The sequence below is a fragment of the Protopterus annectens genome, chromosome 2.part0 (genome assembly GCF_019279795.1).
Source record: "Protopterus annectens isolate FY-2018-M chromosome 2.part0, PAN1.0, whole genome shotgun sequence".
In the NCBI taxonomy this organism is placed as follows: Eukaryota; Metazoa; Chordata; order Ceratodontiformes; family Protopteridae; genus Protopterus; species Protopterus annectens.
Window position 1 is genome coordinate 970,133,442 of NC_056728.1, and position 24,461 is coordinate 970,157,902.

The 24,461-nt window shown below is 37.9% G+C and overlaps 1 protein-coding gene across 1 annotated transcript in view; it reads right to left on the reverse strand.

Moving 5' to 3' along the window:
- Nucleotides 1–24,461, reverse strand: part of LOC122792799 (extracellular matrix organizing protein FRAS1-like) — a 4,352,848-nt gene that overhangs the window by 1,693,608 nt on the left and 2,634,779 nt on the right. Inside the window, exon 37 of the mRNA XM_044060368.1 lies at nucleotides 22,473–22,624. Within this exon, the coding sequence (XP_043916303.1) occupies nucleotides 22,473–22,624 (152 nt within the window). The remainder of the gene's footprint in view (nucleotides 1–22,472; nucleotides 22,625–24,461) is intronic.

Here is a 24,461-nt window from a genome sequence, read left to right on the forward strand (position 1 = left end):
GAAAGCCGATTTATTTCTCCCAGAATTTTCTTTATCTCCATTATAGCAATTTTATGTGGAATTCAAATACATGCCAGTGTAATCCTCTTTCCTTGCCAGTAGCCCAATTTTACTATAAATCTAATATTATCATCTTTTTTTACCTCTTCTATGACTATTGGAGCACCTCTTGCAATTAATATAAGTACTCCTTCTCTTCATTTGCCCCAGGTATTCTGCTGAATAACCACCCCAAAAACCTTTCTTTATCAAATTCACATGTTCAATTCTTTCCGAGTGTGCCTCCTGTTACACAGCTATTTGCACTGTACATTTAATATAGTTCACTATTCTTTCATTTTTGTATTTATCTGTGAGACCATCAACATTTAAAGATATTACATAGAGTATCATTCTTGAGGGATTATTAATCCTACCTTTTATGCAGAACAGCTTTTGTGTTAAATGTCTAGTTCCAGCTTTTGTGCTACATGCATGCACTTGTTTGGCTGGTTAATCTTTTATACAATTGTTTCTTGTCATCTCCATTTCAGCCTATGTCACAGCTTGCAGATCTTTTTGTTTTATTGAAAACCCTCAAATAAAAATACACACATACACACCCAATACCCCCCTAAAACCCACTAATTTAATAACACACAAAACTGTACATCTTCAAATATTGAATTTTTTACCACTAATAGGAACAAAAGTTCCAAACTGACAGCCACACACAGACTCAAGCTAAACAGAAAGAAAGATTATCCATGCAAAGACTCATGGTACAGTCTGTGATTCGATTAAATGCTCTCTGGTTTTGCCTTATCTTTATAGCTCTCCCAGCTGGGAGAACATATGAATGCTTTTAGAGAACATTTTCTCCAAGGCATTTCTCTTTATCAGACTATCTGCTAGTGACATAAAAACCAGATACAATACTGTTTACTAGAAAAAAGACCTTATATTATTCAATATTCTTTTTCATTTATTTGCTTTCTGTTTCTGTTATATAAAGCTAATGGCCTTAAACCAGTCATTCATCTATGCAAGAATGAGAAAAAAAGCACACTAACACTTTTGTCATGCTGTTTTAACCAGATCCTTTTTTTTTGTTTTACATTGCAGTGCCCATATTTCTTAAACCAAAACACGGAAAAAGAGATAAAAAGGGAGAAAGAACAAAAAGAATAAACAGAAGCACCATTTTACATTATTATCCCATTACACTTAAAATAACGGAAAACACTTTATAACATGCAGAGAAAATCATGCATCACTTAAGTAATGCTGTTAAGAAAAAACTTTGTTTTACTTAATGTTAACTCTCTCCCTCCTCTTCCCCTCTCCTGAGTATTTTTCTGAACATGAATGACATGATGTAAAGCATATTCTTTAGAGTCCCCTACAAGTTTAACAAAGTCAAAAAAAGTCCAATATTTCCTGATTTTCTTGTTTTATTCCTGTTCATCTCCATCTCCCAAACCCTGCCTCTACTTCATCTCCAGTGCACTCTCGATTCTTCTAGTCAACTCCTGTGCTCCCCCCCCTTTCTACCATTTCTGTTGAAACACTGGGAAATGTTTCACTGTCACAGTCTCTCTGTGGCCTTTTAACAGAAGAACAAGATACAGAATCTCCTTCTGTGTCACAGCTCACTTTTTGTTGGGCAAACGTTTGTATTTTACCCTCAGCACATACTTCTTCAAAAAAAGTTTCCTCCAGGGAAAACATTTTAAAGATAGCTGTGTACAGCAGTTTGAATATCATGCCTGCTTTTCAACATTCCCTATATAATGGAATACATTTACTCCTCTTCTGCCTGGTATATGAGTAGTCATTCTCCACAAACACTCTGCTGTCTCCCAATTTTAGTAGTTTATCCTTCTGCCACAGTTTTGTCAGATTCAACTCCTTCTGCTGGTAAGATTGCATTTTTACTGTTAAAGGTCTAGGTTGCTTTCTTATAGCCAGGTTTAGAGCATGCAGATGATGTGTCCTTGCAATTAACAATTTCTCTTGTGGAATACCAGTCTAATTGCCTTTTTGTGCTTTCATGAAATTAATAGTATGTTCCTTCCAGCTTCTCGGCTATAGCAGAAAATCTCAGGTTTTCTCTATGTGCTCTATCGTCTATTATTTTCTGAAACATCTCTTCTTGTGTAGTCTCATATTCAGCCAGCTTTTTCTTCATTTCATCCTCTTATCTTTTGGCATGTTATCTCATCTGAGTATCTGTTCAAAGCTTCCTCCATTTTTTTCCAGCCTTTTATTGTTTCAGTTGCTATACTTCATAAGCATTTCATTTATTTAGCCAGGTCTGTATGCAACTGCTTTATACTTTCCTCAAGGTTACTGGAAGTCATGTCTGAAGCTTGTACTTCTTTTTGCTGAACAGCTACAGTACTTTTCACTATCAGTGTTTTTCAATCACCTTTTGTAGCTGACTTTCCTTCAGGTCCTCTACTCTTCTTTCCTGGCATCCAGGCAGTGCACTTACTAGTTAGTTACTGAAATTTACTCAGAAATCCAGGTCCAGAGGCTTTCTCTGCTACGTTTCTGTTTTTACACAGGGAGACATAATTAAGCTGTTATTCGATGAGCAGCCACCTTGAAAGTCCTCAACAAAATATTGCTTGAGCTTATTCTCCCTCTTTTGCGGAGTTCAAAATTAAATCTTGTTAAAAGGGGTACACTTTACTGCAAAATAAAAGGTGGAATATGTTGAAGAATCCTATATTTTTTTGGCAACATTACATTTGTGTTGGAGTTTGATTGTGTTGGAAAACAATGTGTGAAAAGTACAAAGATATATAAGATTGTCAAAGAAGTCGAAAAGAAAAGTTCAGTTGTGTAAGAACTTACCACAACAGTAGATGTCCCACTTATCATTGCTACAGTATTCCAAACTGTTGGGTTATCTCGCCAAATATCCTGGATGTCCTGCTGAGGTCTAAAGCCAAACCCTCCACAGAGCCATATGTCTGATGTATGACTTAAGCCCATGGCCAAAAGGGTACATAAGCAAATGTATGAGCATAAATCCTCAGACTTTGTCTAAGCCAGAAGAGACCTGAAAGGAAAATTAAACTTGTCACATGAAAGGGCAGATGCAGAATGACAGTGGTTACCCTCTGTTTCTGAGGAGAAAAGGGAGAAGAATTAGAAAATGGGGAATGTAGGAAGGGACGTAACACTGCAACAGTGATCAGTAGGACATCTGCTATTATGGTAAGTTCTTACAAAATTATACTATGTCCTTCCTTAGATCACTGTTGCAGTATTCCAAACTGGTGGGTGATTCCAAAAGGTTACAAAGTGTGAAAGGTGGATGGAAGGTAGACAGGAGAATGGTCTAGTAATCCAGAGAGGACTGACCTGGCAAAGGTGGCTCTGTATTTGGAAAAGGCATGCACTCTATAATGCTTGGTGAAAGACTGCACAGAAGACCAAATAGTTGCTTCTAAAAATGTTCTTCAGCCAATCCCCTTGCAAAAGGCTCCAGATGAGGCCACTGCTCTAGTAGAATGGGCTTTTGCTGGGGAGGATAAGGATTTGCCATGTAAAAGAAATGGATTTAGCAAATCTACTTTGCAACAATTTGCTTTGAGACTGGCTTTCCTAACCTTGGAATTCTGTAGAGAGTCAATCAATTGGTTAGATTTCCAAATATTTTTTAAACAAGAAATATCGTTACTTAATTATCACTTAATGACATAGGTAATCATATATTTGTATAATTGAAAACAAACCATTCTGACATTTTCAGTTGCAAACATGACACATCATATATAATCTACTATAAAGTCATTGTCTTTCAAACATTAACTTATTTAATTCTTGCCTTCCCTTAAACCTCATTAATCCTGCAAAACATTAAACTGCACGTGTTGTTCTAATTACCTTTTTCTCTATGTAATTTGCTCCTTCCATTTTCTAAAGATCCCACTTCCACTTCTTTTCTCTCTGTTAATATATTCACTACTTTTAGTATGGCTGGTTTAGACTTTGATTTCCATTTTCTAGTAACTGCTTTTTGGGAGCCACCAGAATTAAATCCAGGAAGGCCTCCAATTCTGTAGCACAGCTCAAAAAAACATTTCCTTAGTTATACCCATTTGCTCACACAGAATTTGTGAGAGAGAACAAACACTTCCAAGCAAAAATCCTAGAACTTCTAGACTTTGTTGCATATTTGAGAATCATACATATATCCCCCCAACTGTTTCTTTATGGATTACTTATTCAGTCTCTCTTTCCAATCCTTTCTAATCTGCTTTGATTTACTCCTACAATTAAGCAGTATTTTACATGCCTTATTAATACTCCTCTTATTAACAGCAGCTTCTGTTCCAGATTCTACTAAAAACTTCAGTAAGTGCTAGTTTTTCACTTAGGATCCCCCTATTCCTTTCTCTTTTCCTATACTGTGATATCAATCCATGATAGGGAAAGGTAATCTCTAACCTGCAGTCCAAATGTATTCTTGGCTTCTTCCCATTCTATTACCTTTCCCACTGCAATTATTTGCTCCCAGTACCTTGGATCCTTTGCCATTTTTCTTCAGTAAATTACAGCCCTTCTTGCCTTTTCTCTGTATCCCTGTAGATGCATTCATCCCTATTGGCAAAATCTATTTTCCTCCATTTCCGTGTTGGCTCAGTTCATAAAATGCTTTCTTATACTTTATGAATATAATATTCTGTATGGTTATTGCTATTCTCCTTAAGGATCTGCATAAAAAAAATCCCAGTCATCCCTTACTTCTCGAGATTCCCCCCATTTCATCATCATCCCTTCCCAAATTGAATTATAACTTTCTGCTATGTATAGGAGCCTTAAGTGTGTAGCTCTGAAATACCCCTTCAAATCAGGTAATCTCAAATCACCTAGTTCTACTGAAAGGATCAACTTATCTTACTTGATTCTTGTCCCATCCGCCCCAATAAAATAATTCAACTCTTTATGTTAACTTTGTACATTTTGTTTTGGAGCTTTTCTCCCCAGGACTCCATTGAAAACGGGTTCTTTATGGCCCAATGGACTATCCTGGTAAACCAACTGCAATAAATAAATAAATTAATTAATTAACTGATATCCATGTCTTCTCTGGTTGATTAAAATATGCCTCATCTGTGTATAAAACTAAAAGGACTAAAACATTTTCACTGCCTGTATCTTGCCATCCATATCCATAAAACAGAGGTTCCAGTTTCTCATATTTGTATTACATTTTTAGTCTATTTCCAGATATACTTAGTTGCCATAACAGAATCGTTTTAACCCATACTCCCAAGTACTTCATTTTATCATGTCCCCATAAATCAATATGGATAGTGCTGAACCAATTAGTGCAAGGTTATATAGTTTACAGCTATTTCTTTGTTTTAACTTCATTAATTGTGTATCCCGAAAAGATTCAAAATTGTCTCAGAATGTTTCACAACCATGAGATGCCCTTTTCTGGTTTTAGCAGGTAACAAACATCATCTGCAAATAAAGCCAACTTCTCTTGATTACCATTCCAATCATATCCTTGAATTTCTGAGGTCCTTATTTTCTTTGCCAATGGTTCAAATATAAGACAAATAGCAATGGAGAAAGAGGATACCCCTGCCTGGTTCTTCTGTTCAGACAGCTAATCAGATAGGAACCCTCCCACTTTGATTTTCTCTTCAGATCCCGCATATATCCTCCTAATTAATCTTATTATTGTGTCAGGGAATGCAAATGCTTCCATTGCCCTACTCATAAAATCCTAGCTTATTCTGTTGAATGCTTTCTCTGCATCAAGACCCACCAACAACCATGCATTCTTACATTCTGCTTCCTTCTGGATCATCATTGTTCTGTTAATGTTGTTAAATGTTTGCCACCCTTCCACAAAACCACACCGATTCATAATCTATTGATTTTGGCATCAACTTTGCCATTGTTTAGCCATTATACATAAACACTTTATAATTGTAGTTTAGAAATCAAATGGGCCAGTATGAAGCTGGATCTGATAGATCTTTATCATCAAGTATTACAGACACTACAGCTTTCTTTCAGGATGTTGGTGCTTCTCTTCCTTTTAAACTAATGTTAAACAAAACCTTCTAGATCTTTATCACTTTCTTCCCTCCCAGCTTCTAAACTTCCACAGGAATAACATCCATTCCAGGAGACATTCCTGTAGACTGGTTATATATCACCATTTCTATCTCATCTCCTACTAACCTAATTCTTAATAACCGAGTCTCATCTACCTCTAATCTTGGCATACTTAATTCTTCCACAAACACTTCCATATGTCCTTTTTCTTGACTTCCACATTCTCTGCTTTATACATATGTTCACAAAATTTCCAAAATATTTCTAACACCTCTACAAGATCTTTGGGTATTTTCCTTGTTTAAGGCTCCCTAAGCTTGGCAACAACCCCTTCTACTTTCTCTTGCCTTAGCTGTTGTGTTAAAAGCCTTTGTGCTCTAGAGTTATCAAAAAACAGTTGTTTAATAGCAGTCTTTCTAAATTCATGCATATTATCCTGGTAGTCCCTTATTTTGTCTTTAGCATTCTGTAGTTGCGCCTGTTCTTGCTCTGTAAGATTCCCCCTATTCTGCAATATTTTAACCTTTGTCAGTCGCTGTAAATATTTCTTGATACGTTTTAAACATATTCCTTTCTTCTTTTATTTCTACCCTACTTTAAATTCCACTTTCATTTTATCCCACTCCCTAGCTATAATTACTAAAGAAAATTCTACCATCCCTAATAACTTCCAAATAATTTCCACTACCCATTCTTTAAATTCTTCTCAGTGTAATAGGTGAGGAAGCATCACTTTCTCATTTTTACTTCATTACCATGCATTTTTATTTTAGTTATTACTGGTGCGTGATCCAAAACAGTTATTGGGTGTGTATCAAAACTTTCAATTACATGCACATGTTCCTGTGAAATAAAATTTCTGTCTAGCCTAGCCCAGTTTCTGTACACTGGGGAATATGGAAATTCTGTCAGAGTTAATACTACTAAATTCATATATTCCATACCAAATATTTTCATAAATGTCTTCAAAAATGTATCCTTTTTGTTATATTTTCCCTTCTAGACCCCCAGATACATCCTCACTATTACAAAGCAAATGCCAGTTCCCACCTATAAGTAATATTCCCTGCTGAAAGCTGATTATTTATCACAGAATTTTCTTAAGCTCCATTGTAGCAGTTTTAAGTGGAATATAAAAGCATGCCAGTGTAATCCTCCCCTTGCCAGTACCTCCTTATTATAAATCTACCATTACTGTATTTTCCCTCTTATATCACTATTGGAGCTCCTCTAGCAATTAATATAAGAACTCTAGTTTTCTTTTGTCCCAGATGGTCTACTGAATAACCGCCCTGAAATTATATTGTTTACCAAATTCACATGCTCAGCTCTTTCCAAATAGTTCACTACTCTTTTTTTGTATATACTTGTAAAACCATGTATGTTCAAAGATAATACAGAAAGTGTTGCCATTATGATAAAAAGTTATTATCCCCACCTAGTATGTACAACAGCTTTGATTTTTAAGTACACTAACATTTTGTCAGGTTGATCTTTTATACAGTTGTTCCTCATCATATCCATTTGAACCTATGACACATCTTACAAGATTTTTTGTTTTAATGAAAACTTTCAAACAAAAGGAACACACACACACACACACACACACACACACACACACACACGTATACACACACATGTACACACACACATGCACACACACACACACACACACACACACATGCACACACCACACCAATAACCCATTACCTTAATACAAACAAACAAAACTATGTATGTCTTCAAATAATGAAGTTTAACCCTCCTAATTGGAACATTTGTCCCAGGATACACTCATAGGCTTTAATTAACCTATAATGAAGGTTATCCATGCTAAGATGCATGGTACATCCTGTGCTTCTACTTACACTAAGTGCCATCTTTGTCTTAACTTTATTCCTCTCCTAGATGTAGAAAATGACTTGCTTTCAGAAAGCATTATCCGTTAGCCACTGAAAAAAGTACTCTGTTTTTACTGCCCCTTTATCTGACTGTCTCCACAGAAATGAGAGAATCAGACACACATTTGCCTTCAGCTTCTTTTACTTGCTAAAGGAAAACTTTTCATTGTACTCAATGTCCTTTTATTTACTTGCTTCCACTTAAAACTTGTTAGCTCAAGCACTCATTGCCCTAAGTAAAAGCAAGAAAAAACATATCAAACTGTACTTATATCATGCTATGTATACTTTTACAACCAGTCTCTCACCTCAACAAGTTAGGATTACAGCTATTATTTTAAACATGCTTTTGTCTGGGCTTTCTTGTCTTTGTATAGTGCAGTACCTACACTTCTTAAATCTAAATAAGAAGAAAGAAGGGAAAAAGGGCACCTGTTATCTTTAGGATCCCAACAACACAAAACTAACTGAAAAATGTACTGTACAACATGCAGTACATGCCACATTTTATAAAATATTGTTAACAAAAAATATCTTATTTACAGTTACCTCTTTCCTTTCCCTTCCCCTCTTCTTAATGTTCTTTCAAATATAAATGACATGAAGTAGAGCATATGCTTTGGTGTCCCCTACAAGTTTAACAAGGTCAAAAAAAGTACAATATTTCCATGTTTTCTTCTTTTGCCATATTTTACAAATGAGAATGATATTTTGTAATCCCACATTTATCCATTAATTTCTGAGCTTCTGGCTTTCTTCCTATTGATCATCTCCAAGCTGTAGTCTGATTTATTTCCAACATGCTCCTGGTCCTAGTCAACTCCTGTACTTTTCTCTGACTCTCAAACATTTTCCTTTGGAACACTGGAAAACGTTTCACTGGAATAGTCTCTCCATGAGCTTTAGTATTAGAAGAATAACAAGTAGAATCCCCTTCTGTTTGACAGCTCACTTTTTGTTGGATAAACTTTTGTATTTCCTACTCAGCATGTTCTGCATCAAAAATAGTCTAAATATAGATGGATACAGCTTGAATCTCACACCTGCCTCTTCACATTTCCTGGTTCTTGGAATAAATTTACTCCTCTTCTGCTTGGTGTATAGTAAGTTATTTTCTACAAACACTCCTTATGCACAGTTTTGACAGAATCAACTCTTTCTGCTGGTAGGATTGCATCTTTTCTATCAGAGGTCTTGGCTGCTTTCTCGTGGCCAGGTTTTAAGCATACACATGTTGTGCCCTTTCAATTAACTCCAGCTGTGGAACATGAGTCCAGTTACTTATTTGTATTTCCATAAAGGTAATACAGTCTGTTCCTTCCAGTTTCTCTGGTTCAGAAAAAATCAGGTTTTCCCTGTGTACAATGTCCTCTAATTTTACCTTTTGTAAGCATCTCTTCTTGAGCAGTCTCATACTCAGCCAGCCTTTTCTTCAGTTTGACCTCTGAATTTTGCAGTTTTATCAGCTCATCTGAATTCCCATTTAAAGCTTTCCATTTTTTCCAGCTTTTATTACTTGAGTGGATATACTCCTTCAGTGTTTTGTTTATTTTAATCAGCTCTGAGAATATTGACCAAAGCTGCAGCTTGAATTGCTTTTTGCTGAACTGTAGGATTCTTCCCAGGCTGTGTTTTCTCCTCACATATTATGGTTGATTTTCTTTCAGTTTCTCTAAATGTAATTTTTGCTGACATCTAGGCAGTGCACTTACTAGCCAGTATCTGAAATATACCCCAAAATACATTTGCTGGCTTTCTTTTCTGAGTTTCAGTTTTCACACTGGGAGAGCTGAAATTAAGCTGTTGGTGTGCAGCCACCTTGGGAGTTCAAAAGGATTACCAAATATTCTTGGCTTATCAAGGTAGAACCTGAATTGTCTATGCACAACCAGGGAATGTAGAAATACTCCCTTTTGTGAATTATGGATGAAAGTGGACCAATGTATGGCCTGACTGAGCCACAATTCATTTACCATTTCAGGCATGAAAGAGGGATTGACCCTTAAAAGCTCTCTGTCTCTATGAAAAATACAGGAGGGTTGCCATAACAGCCTGGAATTTGGAGAGTCATCTGGCAGAAGCAAGTGCTACCAAAGAACGTTTTTCTAAGAACAGAATTTGAGACAGGCAGATGTTGTTGATCCCAGCACAAAACTGAGGTCTCAAGCAAATAGCTTTCCTAGAAAGTTTTATGTGAAGTACACCTTTTAAAAATTGTTTACCTCTAGTCTGGCCAGCAGTGGTGGATCCAGAGGTAGCCCCATGGATATGGCTGAAATGTGTACCTTAACAGATGAGAATGCTAGGCCAGACTGCAAGAGCTCATACAAATAAGACAAGACCAGTCAGGCATTAGTGTGAAGCGAGTCCTGGTATTTATGACAGCATACAGTAAATCATTTCCATTTTACTATGCAAGATTTTCTGGTAGTAGGTTTTCTTGCCTCTTGGGAGAAGCTGAAGCACATTCTCACAAAATTTGTGACTAAAAGGAATAGGAGTCCTATCATTCATAATGTCAGGCTGAGGGATTACTGGTGGGAATGAAGTAATGAGCCATTTTGCTTTGTGAGCAGGTCCACTGTGGGTGGGATGATTCTGGTGATGGTCCTTGGCTAGGCAGAAGGAAAGGAGAACCAGTGCTGCCTTAATCAACAGGGAGTCACCAGTAACATCTCTGAGTATTTTCTTTGAATCGTGAATAAGACAATGGGAAGAGGAGAAAAGGAAGGGAAAGGAAGGCATATTAAGTACATTGCATTCATTTTCCAAGCCTGAGGACAGCAAGTCTTGGTACAGAAGAGCAGAAGTTGTTTCTTGCTGATGGAAACAAAAGATCTATCAGAGGCACCCACCACCTGTGGCCAATGTCTAGGAAACTCTCTGTTTAGCATCTATTCATAGGGATCTTCCCTAAATCTGCCTAGAAAGTCTGCCTGAACTTCGTACTGTGAAGGAATGTAAACTACTTGGAGGAAGAGGATTGCTATTATGGCCGGCTTCCATGCCAAAAGAGTCAGTCTGCACAGTTAGTAAGATCTGATGCCCTCTGTTGTTTATGTACCACGTGAATGTTGCATTCTGTCTGAACACTCTTAATGGACCTGGTTTCCAGGAATGGGAGAAAATCTGCAGGGCCTTAATTAGTGTCCTCATCTCTTTGAGACTGGTAAACTCAGACCTTAGATTTGTAGGCCATTCCCCTGAGCTTTCAAGTTGCCTGTCCATGCTCCCCAAGCTTCATCTGATGCAATTGTGTGCAGCTGCTGCTGAAAGGGAAAAGCCAGGTTTAGCTTTAACTGTGATATTCACCACAGTATTTCCCTCTTTAGCCAAGGCAGGAGATGGCTCCGTGTGTTCACGGGATAACAGTGTTGAGACCAGATGTTTTTTTCAGATATCACTGAATTTTTCATATGCAGTTGGCAGAGGGGTCCATGACAATGGTTGCCACCATGAATTCCAATGCTCTCAAGATCTACCTTACAGTACAGGTCTGAAGGGGAGGAGGAGAAAGGAAGTAAATGGTTATGCTCTGCACTTTGGCAAGAGGAAGGAAGGAAGATCTAAATGAGTTTAGACAGCACCCCAAGAAAACTAGATCTTGGGTTGGTATCATTCCTAACTTTTTTGGATTGATTGTGAAACTCAGGGCCTTAGAATAAGACCATGGTGAATTTGAAATGAGTGAGGAGTACCTGTGGACTATGGGCCTCTATTAACAGCTCATGCATATATGAAAATATCTGTATTCCTCAAGTCCTGCATTAAGCTATCAATGCTGCAAGGCACTTTGAAACAGCTCTGAGGGCTGTAAAAAAATCAAAAATGCAAAGCAGAGCACTGAAAGTAAGATGAGCCAGTAAAAAACCTCAGAAATGTCCTCTAAGCTATATAAGCAGGAATGAGAAGATAGGGATTCTTTAGGTCCAAAGACATGAGCAAGGCTTGAGGAAGGATAAATGAAAGAGTTTGCAGGTACAACATCCTGAATGATGGAAGAAGAAGGTGTTGAGGGTGGAGAGCTGCAGTGCTGGTCTCCAGTCTTTTCCTTTTCTTGGGAGAAGAAATAGTCTGGTATATAACCCTTTTCCACTTATTGCAGAGGCAATGGTTTTATCATGCCTTGCTCTAGCAATGTTTGAGTAACAGGATTGAGCCACTGTCTGATTTTGTGGAGGACGAGGAGGGATGCCAATGAAAGCGGCATTTCATTCCAGCTCATTATCCATCCCTTTTGGAAGACTGAAAGAAGCCATTTGCTAGAAGTAATGAGTAACCAGTTTTTAGGGTTATTTTGAGCCTTTTGGATAGGGGAAAAAATCGACCAAGGGGTGGGGGTTGGGAGTGGTCATAGGGTAGTTAAGTCTCCCAGATCTACAGTCCCTATTTGGTTTATCCTGGAATCTTTTCCTAGCCATTTTCTTTGCCTTATGAGAAGGCCTGGTTTCCCTGTGAGAGAATGAAGGGGGGTTTGCAGAGCAATTACTATGGTACTGTAAGAATTGGAAGGATGGTAGAATACTGGAATCAACTGGAAATAATAAGAATGAGACTGGAATGAAAGCCTATCTTTTAATTACCCAAACCTGTGCTGAACAGATGCCAGTCTCTCCTTTACATGCCAAATCTTCCTGTACCTTTCAGAATAAAAGTCTGCATACACTGTAGTTTGGTTAAGAATGTTTTGTGATGTATGGTGGTGGTAGATGTCAACAATATTTGAATCAATTCTTAAATGTCTACAACTTCTGCACTCATTATACTGTTTGTAAATACTGTACTTAAAATGTTATGTCCGCAGATTCTGCACTTGTGTTCTTTTCCTCCAGAATAATAATTAATATTCTGTAACGCTTGATATTTGACCAAACCCCTGCACTCACTACCGAGTGTCTGTACTAAACTTCTGAGGACTGCACTGCAGTTAATTTCTGCGTATCTGTCTGAACTAACTGACTGTGTTCTGAAGTATCTCTTAATAATACCAAAACCCTGTAAATTTCTGCAAGCTTCTTTAACCTTGGTTCCCAAGCCTTGTGTGACAGGTCCCTACTCTGGGTCAGCAATCAAGGAGACTTGATCCTCACCACTGACTCAAGTGAGGGACGGTCACTAAGAGCAAAGATGGATTCACACAGTATTTTTGAACGCAGCTTCCTGCACCAGGGACAATTTCACGGGGCACATGCTCCAGACCCACACAAACTCCACAATGACTACTTTGGAGCTGTGTGTGGCTCTTCCCAGTAGCTGACACACAATTAGATAGTTGAGTTTCACACTCACATACACACCTGGGAAAAGCTGGCACACATTTACTAGTGGTGCCCCTTTCTACCCAGACTCTAAGTCAGCCAGCTACCCTAAGGCTCTTACAAAGGGTACCCAATTATATTGTGTAAAATTAATACTAATACAAATGGCAGTGTGTGACTAAAGCAGCAATGCTTTCAGGAGCAGCCACAGTTTCACTAAAACAAGCATAAGTACTTTCAAGATGTAAAAAGCACTCTGTAAAGGACCAGCCACAATGAAAGGTATTAAATATTTAATGATAGATAATAAAACAGAAAACAGGAGAATAATGAATACAATAAACAGAGTTTCAACTACAGAAATATAAAAAATAATACAGTTGGAAAGTTTCTCACAGATGCAGAAAACAAACTAACCTCACTAAATAATCCTGACTAAAAAATTACTGTTCCCTGACTACTTACTAAAGCAAGGCAAGTTGGTGTGTGTTGAGTGTCTTACCAAAGCAAAAGCCAAATGATGTCTCTGTGTCCGTGTGGATGTGCGAGACATATCCTGTCAGAAATCTTTCCTGTCAGATTCTCAAGTGCTGCTGCAAAGGTTCCAAAAAAACAGACATAGCTTTGCTAAGATCTGTGGCAGCATCTGAAAGCTGTAACACAATTTTAAACTTTCCGCCCTTCCGGGGTTCTCGGACAAACATACACATTTCATCAGTTGCAACAATACAACCTAATATATATGCATACATTTTTTCTGTCCAGCAGGACCTACAGCTGATGCATTTTAACACTAGTAACTTTACAAATAAATTTTTAATACAAATATCTGTACAAATCAGTGTGATAGCCAAATAAAATTATTTGCAAAACTCCAGCTACCTATGCTGGCATAATTACACATGCACTGCCCTACTAACTCTGGTACAGGTGGCACTTCCTCATAACATCACACCTCATACCATCTAAACAAGATCTGTTTACACTTAATGTATTACACATTCTGTTAGCTCATTTTATTCTTATCAGTATTCTTGACTGAAGCTTATTTTCAGTAAAATGAAAAAAAGGCTTCCACCACAATGAAAAGTTCACTGAGAAATTCTGTTAAAATGTTGGCTTTAATAAAACGAAGAAATAAAAAGCACAAATTGTGCTGTTCAAGTTGCAGGTCAAATAGGATAAGCGCTTTCAGTTAAAAAAACTTATTCAGATCCTATGACCTGCAACTTGAACAGCACAATTTGTGCTTTTTATTTCTTTGTTTTATTAAAGCCTACATTTTAACAGAATCTCTTAATGAACTTTTCGTTGTGGTGGAAGCCTTTTTTTCATTTTACTATTTTTGCCTATTAAGGCTTCCCCTGGAGGTGGTTTTTGGTTTGGTTGTTTGCGTTTGTGTTTCAAGCTCATTTCCACTGATTGAAAGTTATTTACTGACACTGCATGCAAAATGCGACAGCCAGCTTTAATATCTAGATTTTTGCATGCAGAATAATATACTTTTGTCTAACAAACTACAATTAAATGACAGCTGATCTTACAAGTATCTTGGCCCAGAAGTAATAAAGATCAATCTGCAGTACTTCATAATTTTATCTTTTTCCGGCAAATGCTTGGAAAGAGTGGCAGTATCTGGACCAAACAAAAGAACCTTGTTTAAAGGAACACTAATATCTTCAGGAAGGGTGAAAGCATAACCAAGCATACCTCCTGGTCACAGAACCTGTAGCAGTTGCTTTGGAGGAAGCATTTACTGCATCATATCTGCATTTAGTGGTGTGCCTAGCTATTTTGAGGCCTGTGCCGTCAAATATAGAGCCTATTGTTTACTGGTAGGTTCCTCAGGAGAGGATAAAGTTTTACTTAAATTGCTGAGGATAGGTAAGTATTTACTCATCTGAGTCTGATAATTCAGAGCTCTAAAGGCCAGAGTAGAGAATGTAAAGACATTCTTTTCACCAATATGTCCATTGCTCTGCTGTCCTTATCTGAAAGGAGAGCACTGGCAGCACATAATAACTTGGAGGGCTTGTCTATTTACATAGAAAAAACAGAGGGGTCTTCCACAATTTTTTTTTTAAACAGAAATTTTAAATTCTCAATTAGGTTGTAAAATCTTTCATGGCTTTAAAGAGCTGGCGGCTGAGAGTTTGGTGCAGTGGAAGTGGACAGAAAAGCATATAGAACACAGGTACAGGAGCAGGGGTGTCTTCTTCCAAGAGGTTATAGTACTTCTATTGACTTTTCAGAAATCTGTTTAGATTCCCATTCAAAATATTTCATCATATTAACAATAGTGCCTCCAAATGAAGGTTCTTCAACAGAGGAGTCAAGGAATCATAATCACTGGAGACCACAACCTGACAAATACATTTGAGATCAACAGGCCAAAGAGTGCTCATCTGAGTGGAAGTCGAAACAGCAGTAGCAGCAGTACCTGCACAGGAAAGTGGATCAAGTGCCATTATGACTTTAAATAGGCCCTGTGAGAAATCCATCCACTCCTTTTTGCTGGACATCTGGGTGGAGGTAAATAAGTTTTTAGCTTTTTGTTTCTTTTTTCTATGCGTGACATCTGCTTTGACTAAATGTAGACTCTCTCTCTAATGAAAATGTGTAGTATGCATTAGGGTCCCTCAGAAACTATCAAGCGGGGTTCCCTCTTCTTACAATTAATGGTAGCATCAGTCATTTTGGACATATTGACCTTAGACACCATACCAGCCTCCAGGAAGGTCACAGAGTATCTGTTGGGTGTACTTTGGGTTCCAAAACCATTGGGGGTATGTCCGTGCCTGACTGTGCAGTCAAGTTAGGCCTAGGTCTCAAACTTTTTCTTTTGAAAGGACAGGATGTCAGGGGTAGATGTGTCTGCCATCTTTGCTTGGGACAGCACTTAATGGATAGAATTTCCAAGTAGGAATTAAGAGAAAAAAGTCACATTCTTAGAGCATTGTAAAAGGACTAACAGCCGTACTCTGCATCAAGACAGAAAAGGCACTGGAGGTGGAGATCCTTGTAGGGAATCTGCCTATTGTAATCAGACTTTCACCTCCTAGCTAACATTTAATAGAGCAACAAACAAACAATCAAGAAACTTAAAGGAAGATTCCCCAACTGGCCATTTATCTGAACCAGTGAAGGCCAACGGTAACAACGACCAAGTGTAGAACAGACCAACGGATGGGAGACATGCATTTAGACTGCTGGTGACATAGTTTAGGGATTTACGCTCATACATCCGCTTTCGTACCCTTAACAATGCAGACATAGGTTACACAGCAGACTTATGGCTCTGTGGAAGGTTTTGTTTTTTGTACCCTATCCGGAATTCCAGGTTATTTGGCGAGATAACCCAACAGTTTGGAATACTATAACAGTGATCTAAGGAAGGCCATTATGAATGAAGAATGGAAAAGAGTATACTGATATATTAAAGAGACGGAAATTAAGGTAGAGTGAGATTTATTTATTTATTTATTTTACACTTGTTGAACAGGAGAATCTGACTGGATAAATGTCCATTTTCAGCGGAGGCCCGGGGAGAAAAATTCCAGAGTTTGTAAATATACAAAGGCAAGCAAACACATACAGAGTCATTTAACCAATACAGAGACCAAGTACAAAACATAACATATTAGAAGTACATAGAAAAAAAAATATTTTAACCGCAAATTGTAGTAGCAGGACATATTAGATGTATGTCCAGTAATTTCTACTTGAATTAATGAGAGTATGTATATTTCACCCATAGATATGTATAAATTTACAATATTGTGTTTGAGTATGATAGTGCAGGAAAGAGATGAGGAGTACAGTGAGTAGTAGAGAGATTTCAGGAGTATAGTAGAACTCCTAGTAGATGAGGTTTGCGTATTAAGAAAACTAGAACATACAGTAAATTAGTATAAGGAGGTTGACAGAGAAAATCCTGAGGGAAAAGCACGTGTAGAAGGTCAACCTGGGGAAAGGCATGGGCATTGTCTAGTGATAAATAGGTGTTCCTTTAGTTGTTGTTTAAACTTAATGATAGAATTTACTGAGGTAATATCAGGGGGCAGTGAGTTCCAGATTTTGCCTATGTAGTTAGGAAAGAGGGAGTCTCCTGTGGAGTTGTTGGTTCTGGTGATCCTGATTAAGGTCCTGTCACTAGAACGTAGTTGTCTTGGGTTTTCGTGTATTTTAAGAAAATTAGATAGTGCTGGTATTTTGTCTGGATATAGTAGGAGTTTTTTAGCGAAAACTAGTAGCCGCGGTTTCGGCCGAAACCGCGGACCGCGAGTGTCGGTCCTTTTCTTTACGCTTTTTAGCTAAATGTGAAGTCGGAGTCTCCGACGGCATGATATAAGCAAAAGCGGAGCCGAAAAGCTCCTCTGCAAACTCCGACCGACGTCTAAGCGTTCGTCGGTTGAAGGAAGCACAGGCTAGACAAGCTGCTACGTCGTGGTCTGGGCCTAAACAAGGTAGGCAGTAAGAGTGGAAATCTTTATGAGGTATTTGTTTCCCACAAGTTAAACAGTTATTCACTTTTTCTGACATCGGCTGAGACAAGAAAGAGTCCCCAACGGGGTACTTAGCTTTTTAGAAGTCTTCGGTAGTAGCAATCTCTGGTTCTGACCGACCGGCACTTGCAAACAGCTTCTGCTTCGGGCGCCACGTGGCAAGAAAGACTGAGGAAAATGGCGTCGGCTGATGCCTTTATACCCGCTGAACTGCAGCTATGACGTCGGGTGAAGTGCGACATCAGCCGAGGCCAGACCCAGACTTTGGAATCCGGCCGACTGAAGGGCTGCCTGAGGCCAGGACAACCCATTTGTAAGGACTGCAGATGCATCCTTGAAGGACATCGTAGTTGTCTTGGGTTTTTGTGTATTTTAAGAAAATTAGATAGTGCTGGTATTTTGTCTGGATATAGTAGGAGTTTTTTAGCGAAAACTAGTTGGTGGAAGGTAATGAGATTTTGAAGTTCAAGCCACTTTAGTTGGTATAGTGAGTGGCAATGATTTGCATTTAAAAAACGAGGATTGATTGGTATGAAGGCATTATAGAAAATATTAAGTGAAATTATGGATAATAAGACAGGCAAGGTACAAAATGCAATAAAAAAAGACAAGAAAGATTTAAAATGTTTTTCAGAAGAAATACTTTCTACTTTAGAATTATGACAGAAAAACTGAATTAAGGCTGATGGGAGATGCAAAAAAATGGAAGCCAGGAATTGTCACTTATAAACTAGAAGAAACAATGGATCATTTTTATACAATGCAGAAGAATTAAGGAATTCTGCAGTTATGCAAGAAACAATTTAAAGATGAAAGGTTATCAAAAGTAAATATGAATATGATGCTGTATGGAATACATTATAATATTGAAAAGACAACACTGATTCTTTCTAATAAACCTTTAGTTAGTATTATATGGATAGTAAGAGATGTCAAGAGTTACATAATCAAAACGGGTCTATATTATAACATCGAAATCTATAAAGATCAAATGCTATAATATCGAACCCTAAACACCGAAATCTGAAAACATCAGTCAGAATAGCGAATTTTTTCCCCAAGGAAAAAATTCGCTATTCCGAAAAACATACACACAACACAAACACACACAAAAAACAGCAATCCACACATATACACTTAAAATCCTACACCTAAACCTAAACTAAACTTTACATACACTACTAGCTATCCACTTACCTTAACCCAACCCTAACCCTAAGGTCCGTCACTATCGCACACTCACCTCACCCGCGCCCTAACCCTAACTCAACTAACCCACTCCTAACCCTAACCTACACACAACCGCATACTTACCTGACCCACACCCCAACCCTAACTCACCTAACCCGCCCACTAACCCTAACCTACACACAATCGCACACTTACCTGACCTGCGCCCTAACCCTAATGTCCACACAACCACACACTTACCTGACCCGCTCCCTAACCCTAACTCACCTAACCCGCCCCCTAACCCTAACCTACACACAATCGCACACTTACCTGAACCTGACCCATAACGTTCCAACATATCGAACGCTGAAAACAGTGAAGCCACAGCAACGGTCCTGCATCTTCACTGTTTTCAGCATTCGACATTACGGGGTCGATGTTATAACATTCGATCTTTGTAGATTTCAATGTTATAATATAGACCCAATCAAAACTGGGATGGAAAATGTGTGAATAAAATAAAAAAATGTTTACGGAATAATGGGTGGGATTGGATATTAATTTGATTTATTTGTACAGACTGCAAATTACTAGCACATGGAAATGTTACACTTTACTTGCTTGTTGTTGTATGGTTTATGTTTTTGAAAGTGCATAAAAGTAAAGTCCCCTATTCTTTTCAATAGGTGCCATGGGATATTTTACATTCACATGAGCTACCCTCAAATGAAGCAGATGGGACCCTTGGTTTAATGCCTCATACAAAGGACAATATACACAGGATTGTACTGCTGTGCTGCACCTGAAGTGGGAACAGAACCCACAGCCTTCTGTTCTTCCAATACCAAAGGCAAGTGCACCACCTCTTGCACCACTGACACTACAGTATCAATCAATATAAAAAAGGAGAGCTGAAGCCAAAACAGTCCTGTATTGTTGATCCCTCCCAGAAGGGGATTTTGAGCATGGTAGCAGCTGTTACAGGTGAAGCACTGCATAGTAAACAGAACTGGAAGAAGACACCAAAAAGAATCTGGATATCCCTCCAGCTCAAAGAAAACTAGAAGAATGAGCTGTTGCACACACCAGGAGGGATTAGACAGAATTAACTGGACTAGAATTCTCATAGTACAGCTAACTCAGCAGCTTTTAAAAGTTTTCATGGGCACGGAAGGGACTGGATGTCAGTAGGAGGAAAACATAAAAATGCACTATTAAACTGATGCACAACCTTAAAAGTTTCACAGCTGGACATCTTCTCATAACAAAATGGTAAAACATCAGTTGTGTGAGTTAACAATGACCAATTTATAGTTAGACTCTTGAGGTCAATCTGCTAAAGGCTAAACAACAACGTTAGCCATTTATAAACTTAAAAGGGTTTGTCTGCTACTTTAAACAAAAGGGTGTTTCAAAATGATCCTAAGAGGGGGGTAACGTGGAACATGTTTTTGGAGTGTAATGACTTGACATAATTTAAAAATTCCCTACAGAGCACTCTATCAGAAATGTTGGGGGAAGCAAAGGACTTTAAATTTGAAAATTATATCTCTGATCTGGGACACAGAACAGAAGCTGAACTGGCCAGTCATCATAAGGCCTTACTACTAAAACAGCAATTACTAAATAGTATAAATCAAACTCTAAGTCACCTGTAGTTGAAGAAATGAATATTGTAAAACAGATAAAAATGGATATTACATATTTAGAAAAGGGAAGGAGCAAATTACAAATAAATAAATGAAATTTGTGGGAAAATATATGCCGTATAATGTTCAGGAAGTGGAATGAGGTTTAAGGGAAGGTAAGAACTGAGCAATTTATGTAATGGAGTAAATGAGAATTGTTATAAAGAAAGCAGATATGTAATACATAATGAATGTAAATGAAGAGTTAATATGGTTTGTTTTTTTCTTACTAATGTATGTGTCAAGTGATAATTTAATAAAGAAATAGCTACAAAAGCTAGAATCATCAATAACATTAATTTCAATCAAATAATACATCAAGTCTAAACAATTCAAGGGCAGCATTTGCAGTTAATGCACCTCACCACTGCACTGCAAAAAAAGATAACATTAAAAGCCAGCTCTGACCGTTTTCTCACTCCCAGATTTCACAGGCAAGGCTCTTTAGGCAATCATAGTGCTAAAATAAAGGTCACCAAAAACATGTCGGCCTTTTCTCAGAGATGAAGAGCACAAAACATTCCAAAAGTCTATAGTTTCTGATTACATGATACATTAAATGAAGCTGTGTATAGTGCACGATTTAGTACCTTAAGTGAGTATATGTGCTACTGTGAGATTCAGTACATTTAACTGTGTATACTTGCTGTAAAGATTCAGGACATTTAACTGTGCACATTGATTCAGTACATTTATCTGTATGTACCTACTATGATGATTCAGTACAAATAACTAAATATAAGTGCTATGGTGAACCTGCACTTCTCACCAAACATGCAACAACAAATGGGTTGGGGCATGTTTATGTCCTTGTACCCGTGTTACATGGGATCTCTGGCACTCCTTGGGTGGCACCTTTCTGATAAACTCACTTGGTTTCACCATCACTGTTTTGCAGCATCTGACACTTGTAAGGATTCCATATTAAAGTTCTAAGTACACCAACACACAGAAACGTGAAGCACTAACTGTACTGCTTAGTTTCAGAGGTTATATGGAGGCATGAGGAAATGGAAGCTAAGACAACTAAAGCATCCCAATACCAACTGTCCTTGTCCACTGCAGCTACCTCCGGTGATTTTGGGGGTGATATTACCAATTAAGGTGCTTTGTGTAACACATCAATTTACAGGTTTGAACTACACCTGCCATGCTGCATCGAACAGCATCAAGTCAAACTGAGTAATTCATATTCACAATGATTCTAGAACAGACTATGAAAGTCAGCAAACTTCCAAACAAGACTGGGATCACAAACTGAATAAAATGCAATGCTAGAAATATTTATTTAATAATGAGTTTACACACACTTGTATATATATATATATATATATATATATATATATATATATATATACATACAGATAAATACACACACACACATATATATATATATATATATATATATATACACACACACACACACACACACACACACATATATGTGCGTGTGGGTATAATTTATTTATTTAACATTTGTTTATCGGGAAAGTATATATACACATATATGTGTGTGGTGTGTCTATATATATATATATATATATATATATATATATATATATATATATATATATATATATATATATATATATATATATATACACACACACACAGACATATATATACATATATATACACACACACACACACACACACGTATGTGTATATATATATATATATATATATATATATATATATATAGACACACACACACATATATATATATATATATATACACACACACACACACAAAACGGCTTTTCCTCAAAAGTCAGTTCTATTTGCCCAACTTGCAGAGAAGCTAGCACACAAATTCAGCAAGCAAGATGAAAAAAATCATCACAGTACATCTGTTCTATTTTTAAACGCATTTACCGTATCTTTTTCTTGTTGATGTCTTCCATTGTGAATGCAGAGGATTGGGAAAGCTGTTCAAATACTTGACCCGAGTCTGACTTTGTAAGAACTCCATACATAGGCAAGGAAATCAAATGTATTCTGATCTCTGTGTCTGGTGATCTGTCATCCTATGAAGACAGCAAAGGATGTGTTTTTAAGAAACCAAGGCACACAAAATGCTCAACAGAATTACATAAAAGAACTCCCTGTGGTTTGGTAAGTTACATTAATCACAGATTGTTAAATAATATAAAAATTCAAATTTTGTTTTATAATTTGATTAATTTACAAGAAATTAGCATATTTATGACATCTGCAAAACCACCTGTATAACAAGACCTGAAAGCCAAAAAAATGCATTGGCAGACAAACCAACCCTCAAGCATATGGTGCTGTCTAAACCCCACTCCAAACTGAAAATGAAGTTATATTACTGGGAATTCCAGTTGTTGAACGGGTATTCATAAGCTCACCCTGAGCTTGACTGGCCTAGCCCTCCATGAAAAGGGAGGTACAGTCTTGAGTGGGAACAGGCAAGATGTAATGGTGTCAAGACTCCAAGTATCCCTGGACTTCTTATATTTCCTGTAAGAAATAGGGAGTTTAAGGTGAAAGCTTGCAGAACATGTACTGTTTGATGGACTAAACTAGAATAAAATGGGATGTTTTGTCCCACATGCCTTAAACCCTAAACCATCCTGCTTCCTACTGGTGCAACGATTTCTTACCAAACGCTACCATACCAAACCCTCTAACTAATAATAGGGAGGGATGCATTGGCTGAAAAAGATTACATTCACACTCTTGAAAGGGGCAAATTCCTGTCCACAAAGGAGCAAATCAATGGGCTGCCCAATAGTTACACAGCTTAGATGAGAGGACCAAGAGTAAGCAAACACATCTTATTAACAGGGTGGTGCTGACTTGTCATGATGAGAGTCAGTGAGGTAGGACTAAGGGCTCACAGCACAACAGTATAAAATGTTCTGAGAAGCCAAAACATATTAAAATGAAAGTGATTTTCCTTACTAAATAAACTATGGCAAAGATCCACTAGAAAGAGTAGTGCATTATATTTAAATAAGCTTGCTCTCTCACACGGTGGCTCAGTGGTTAGCATTGTCGCCTCACAGCAAGAGGTTCTCCAGTTTGATTCTCGGCTGGGGTACCTTCTGTGCAGAGTGTGCATGTCCTCCCTGTGGTCGCGTGGGTTTGCTCCGGTTTCCTCCCACATCTCAAAGACATGCTGCAAGTGGATTGGACACTCTAAATTGGCCCTAGGTGTGAGTGTGTGTGTGTGTGTGTGTGTGTGTGTGTGTGTGTGTGTGTGTGTGTGTGTGTGTGTGTGTGTGTGTGTGTGTGTGCATTCTGTGGAAGGTTGGGTGTCGGGCTGGCAACTCGACACTGTAAAACTCCACTGCCAATCATGAGCGGACAGGTGATCCGCTGTAGTGACCCCTAACTGGGAAAAGCCGAAAGAAGAAGAAGCTTGCTCTCTCAAGCTTTCATTTTGCCTGTCTACTGTAGTGTAGTAAACTTCTTGAATTGTATTTATATCTTCCCCTAATAAGCCTACTGATTTTCAACAGCTGTGGACTGAAACAAAACAATTCTTTCTGCTGATATGATTTCATCGTTACTAATATAGACACACACAACTGGAATGACTACAGAGACACCTTACTAAAATGATACAAGGTCTAAATAGCATGTCCTACATGGACCATCCCTAAGCCCTGTCACAATACTCGGTATCCTACAGACTGTTATGAAGTGACCTGTGTCTGGCATACAAAGCATCTTTCAACTCATTACCAGACTTACTGTACATAAGCACATCAAATAACACCAAAAATACTCTGTCTAGAGATCTAAACTTCCTTTGCAGCATCAACAAAAAAGTTTGGAGCGACTGGTATATCTCGCAGAGGATACAGCTGCTATGGAACAGACTCCCCATCCACA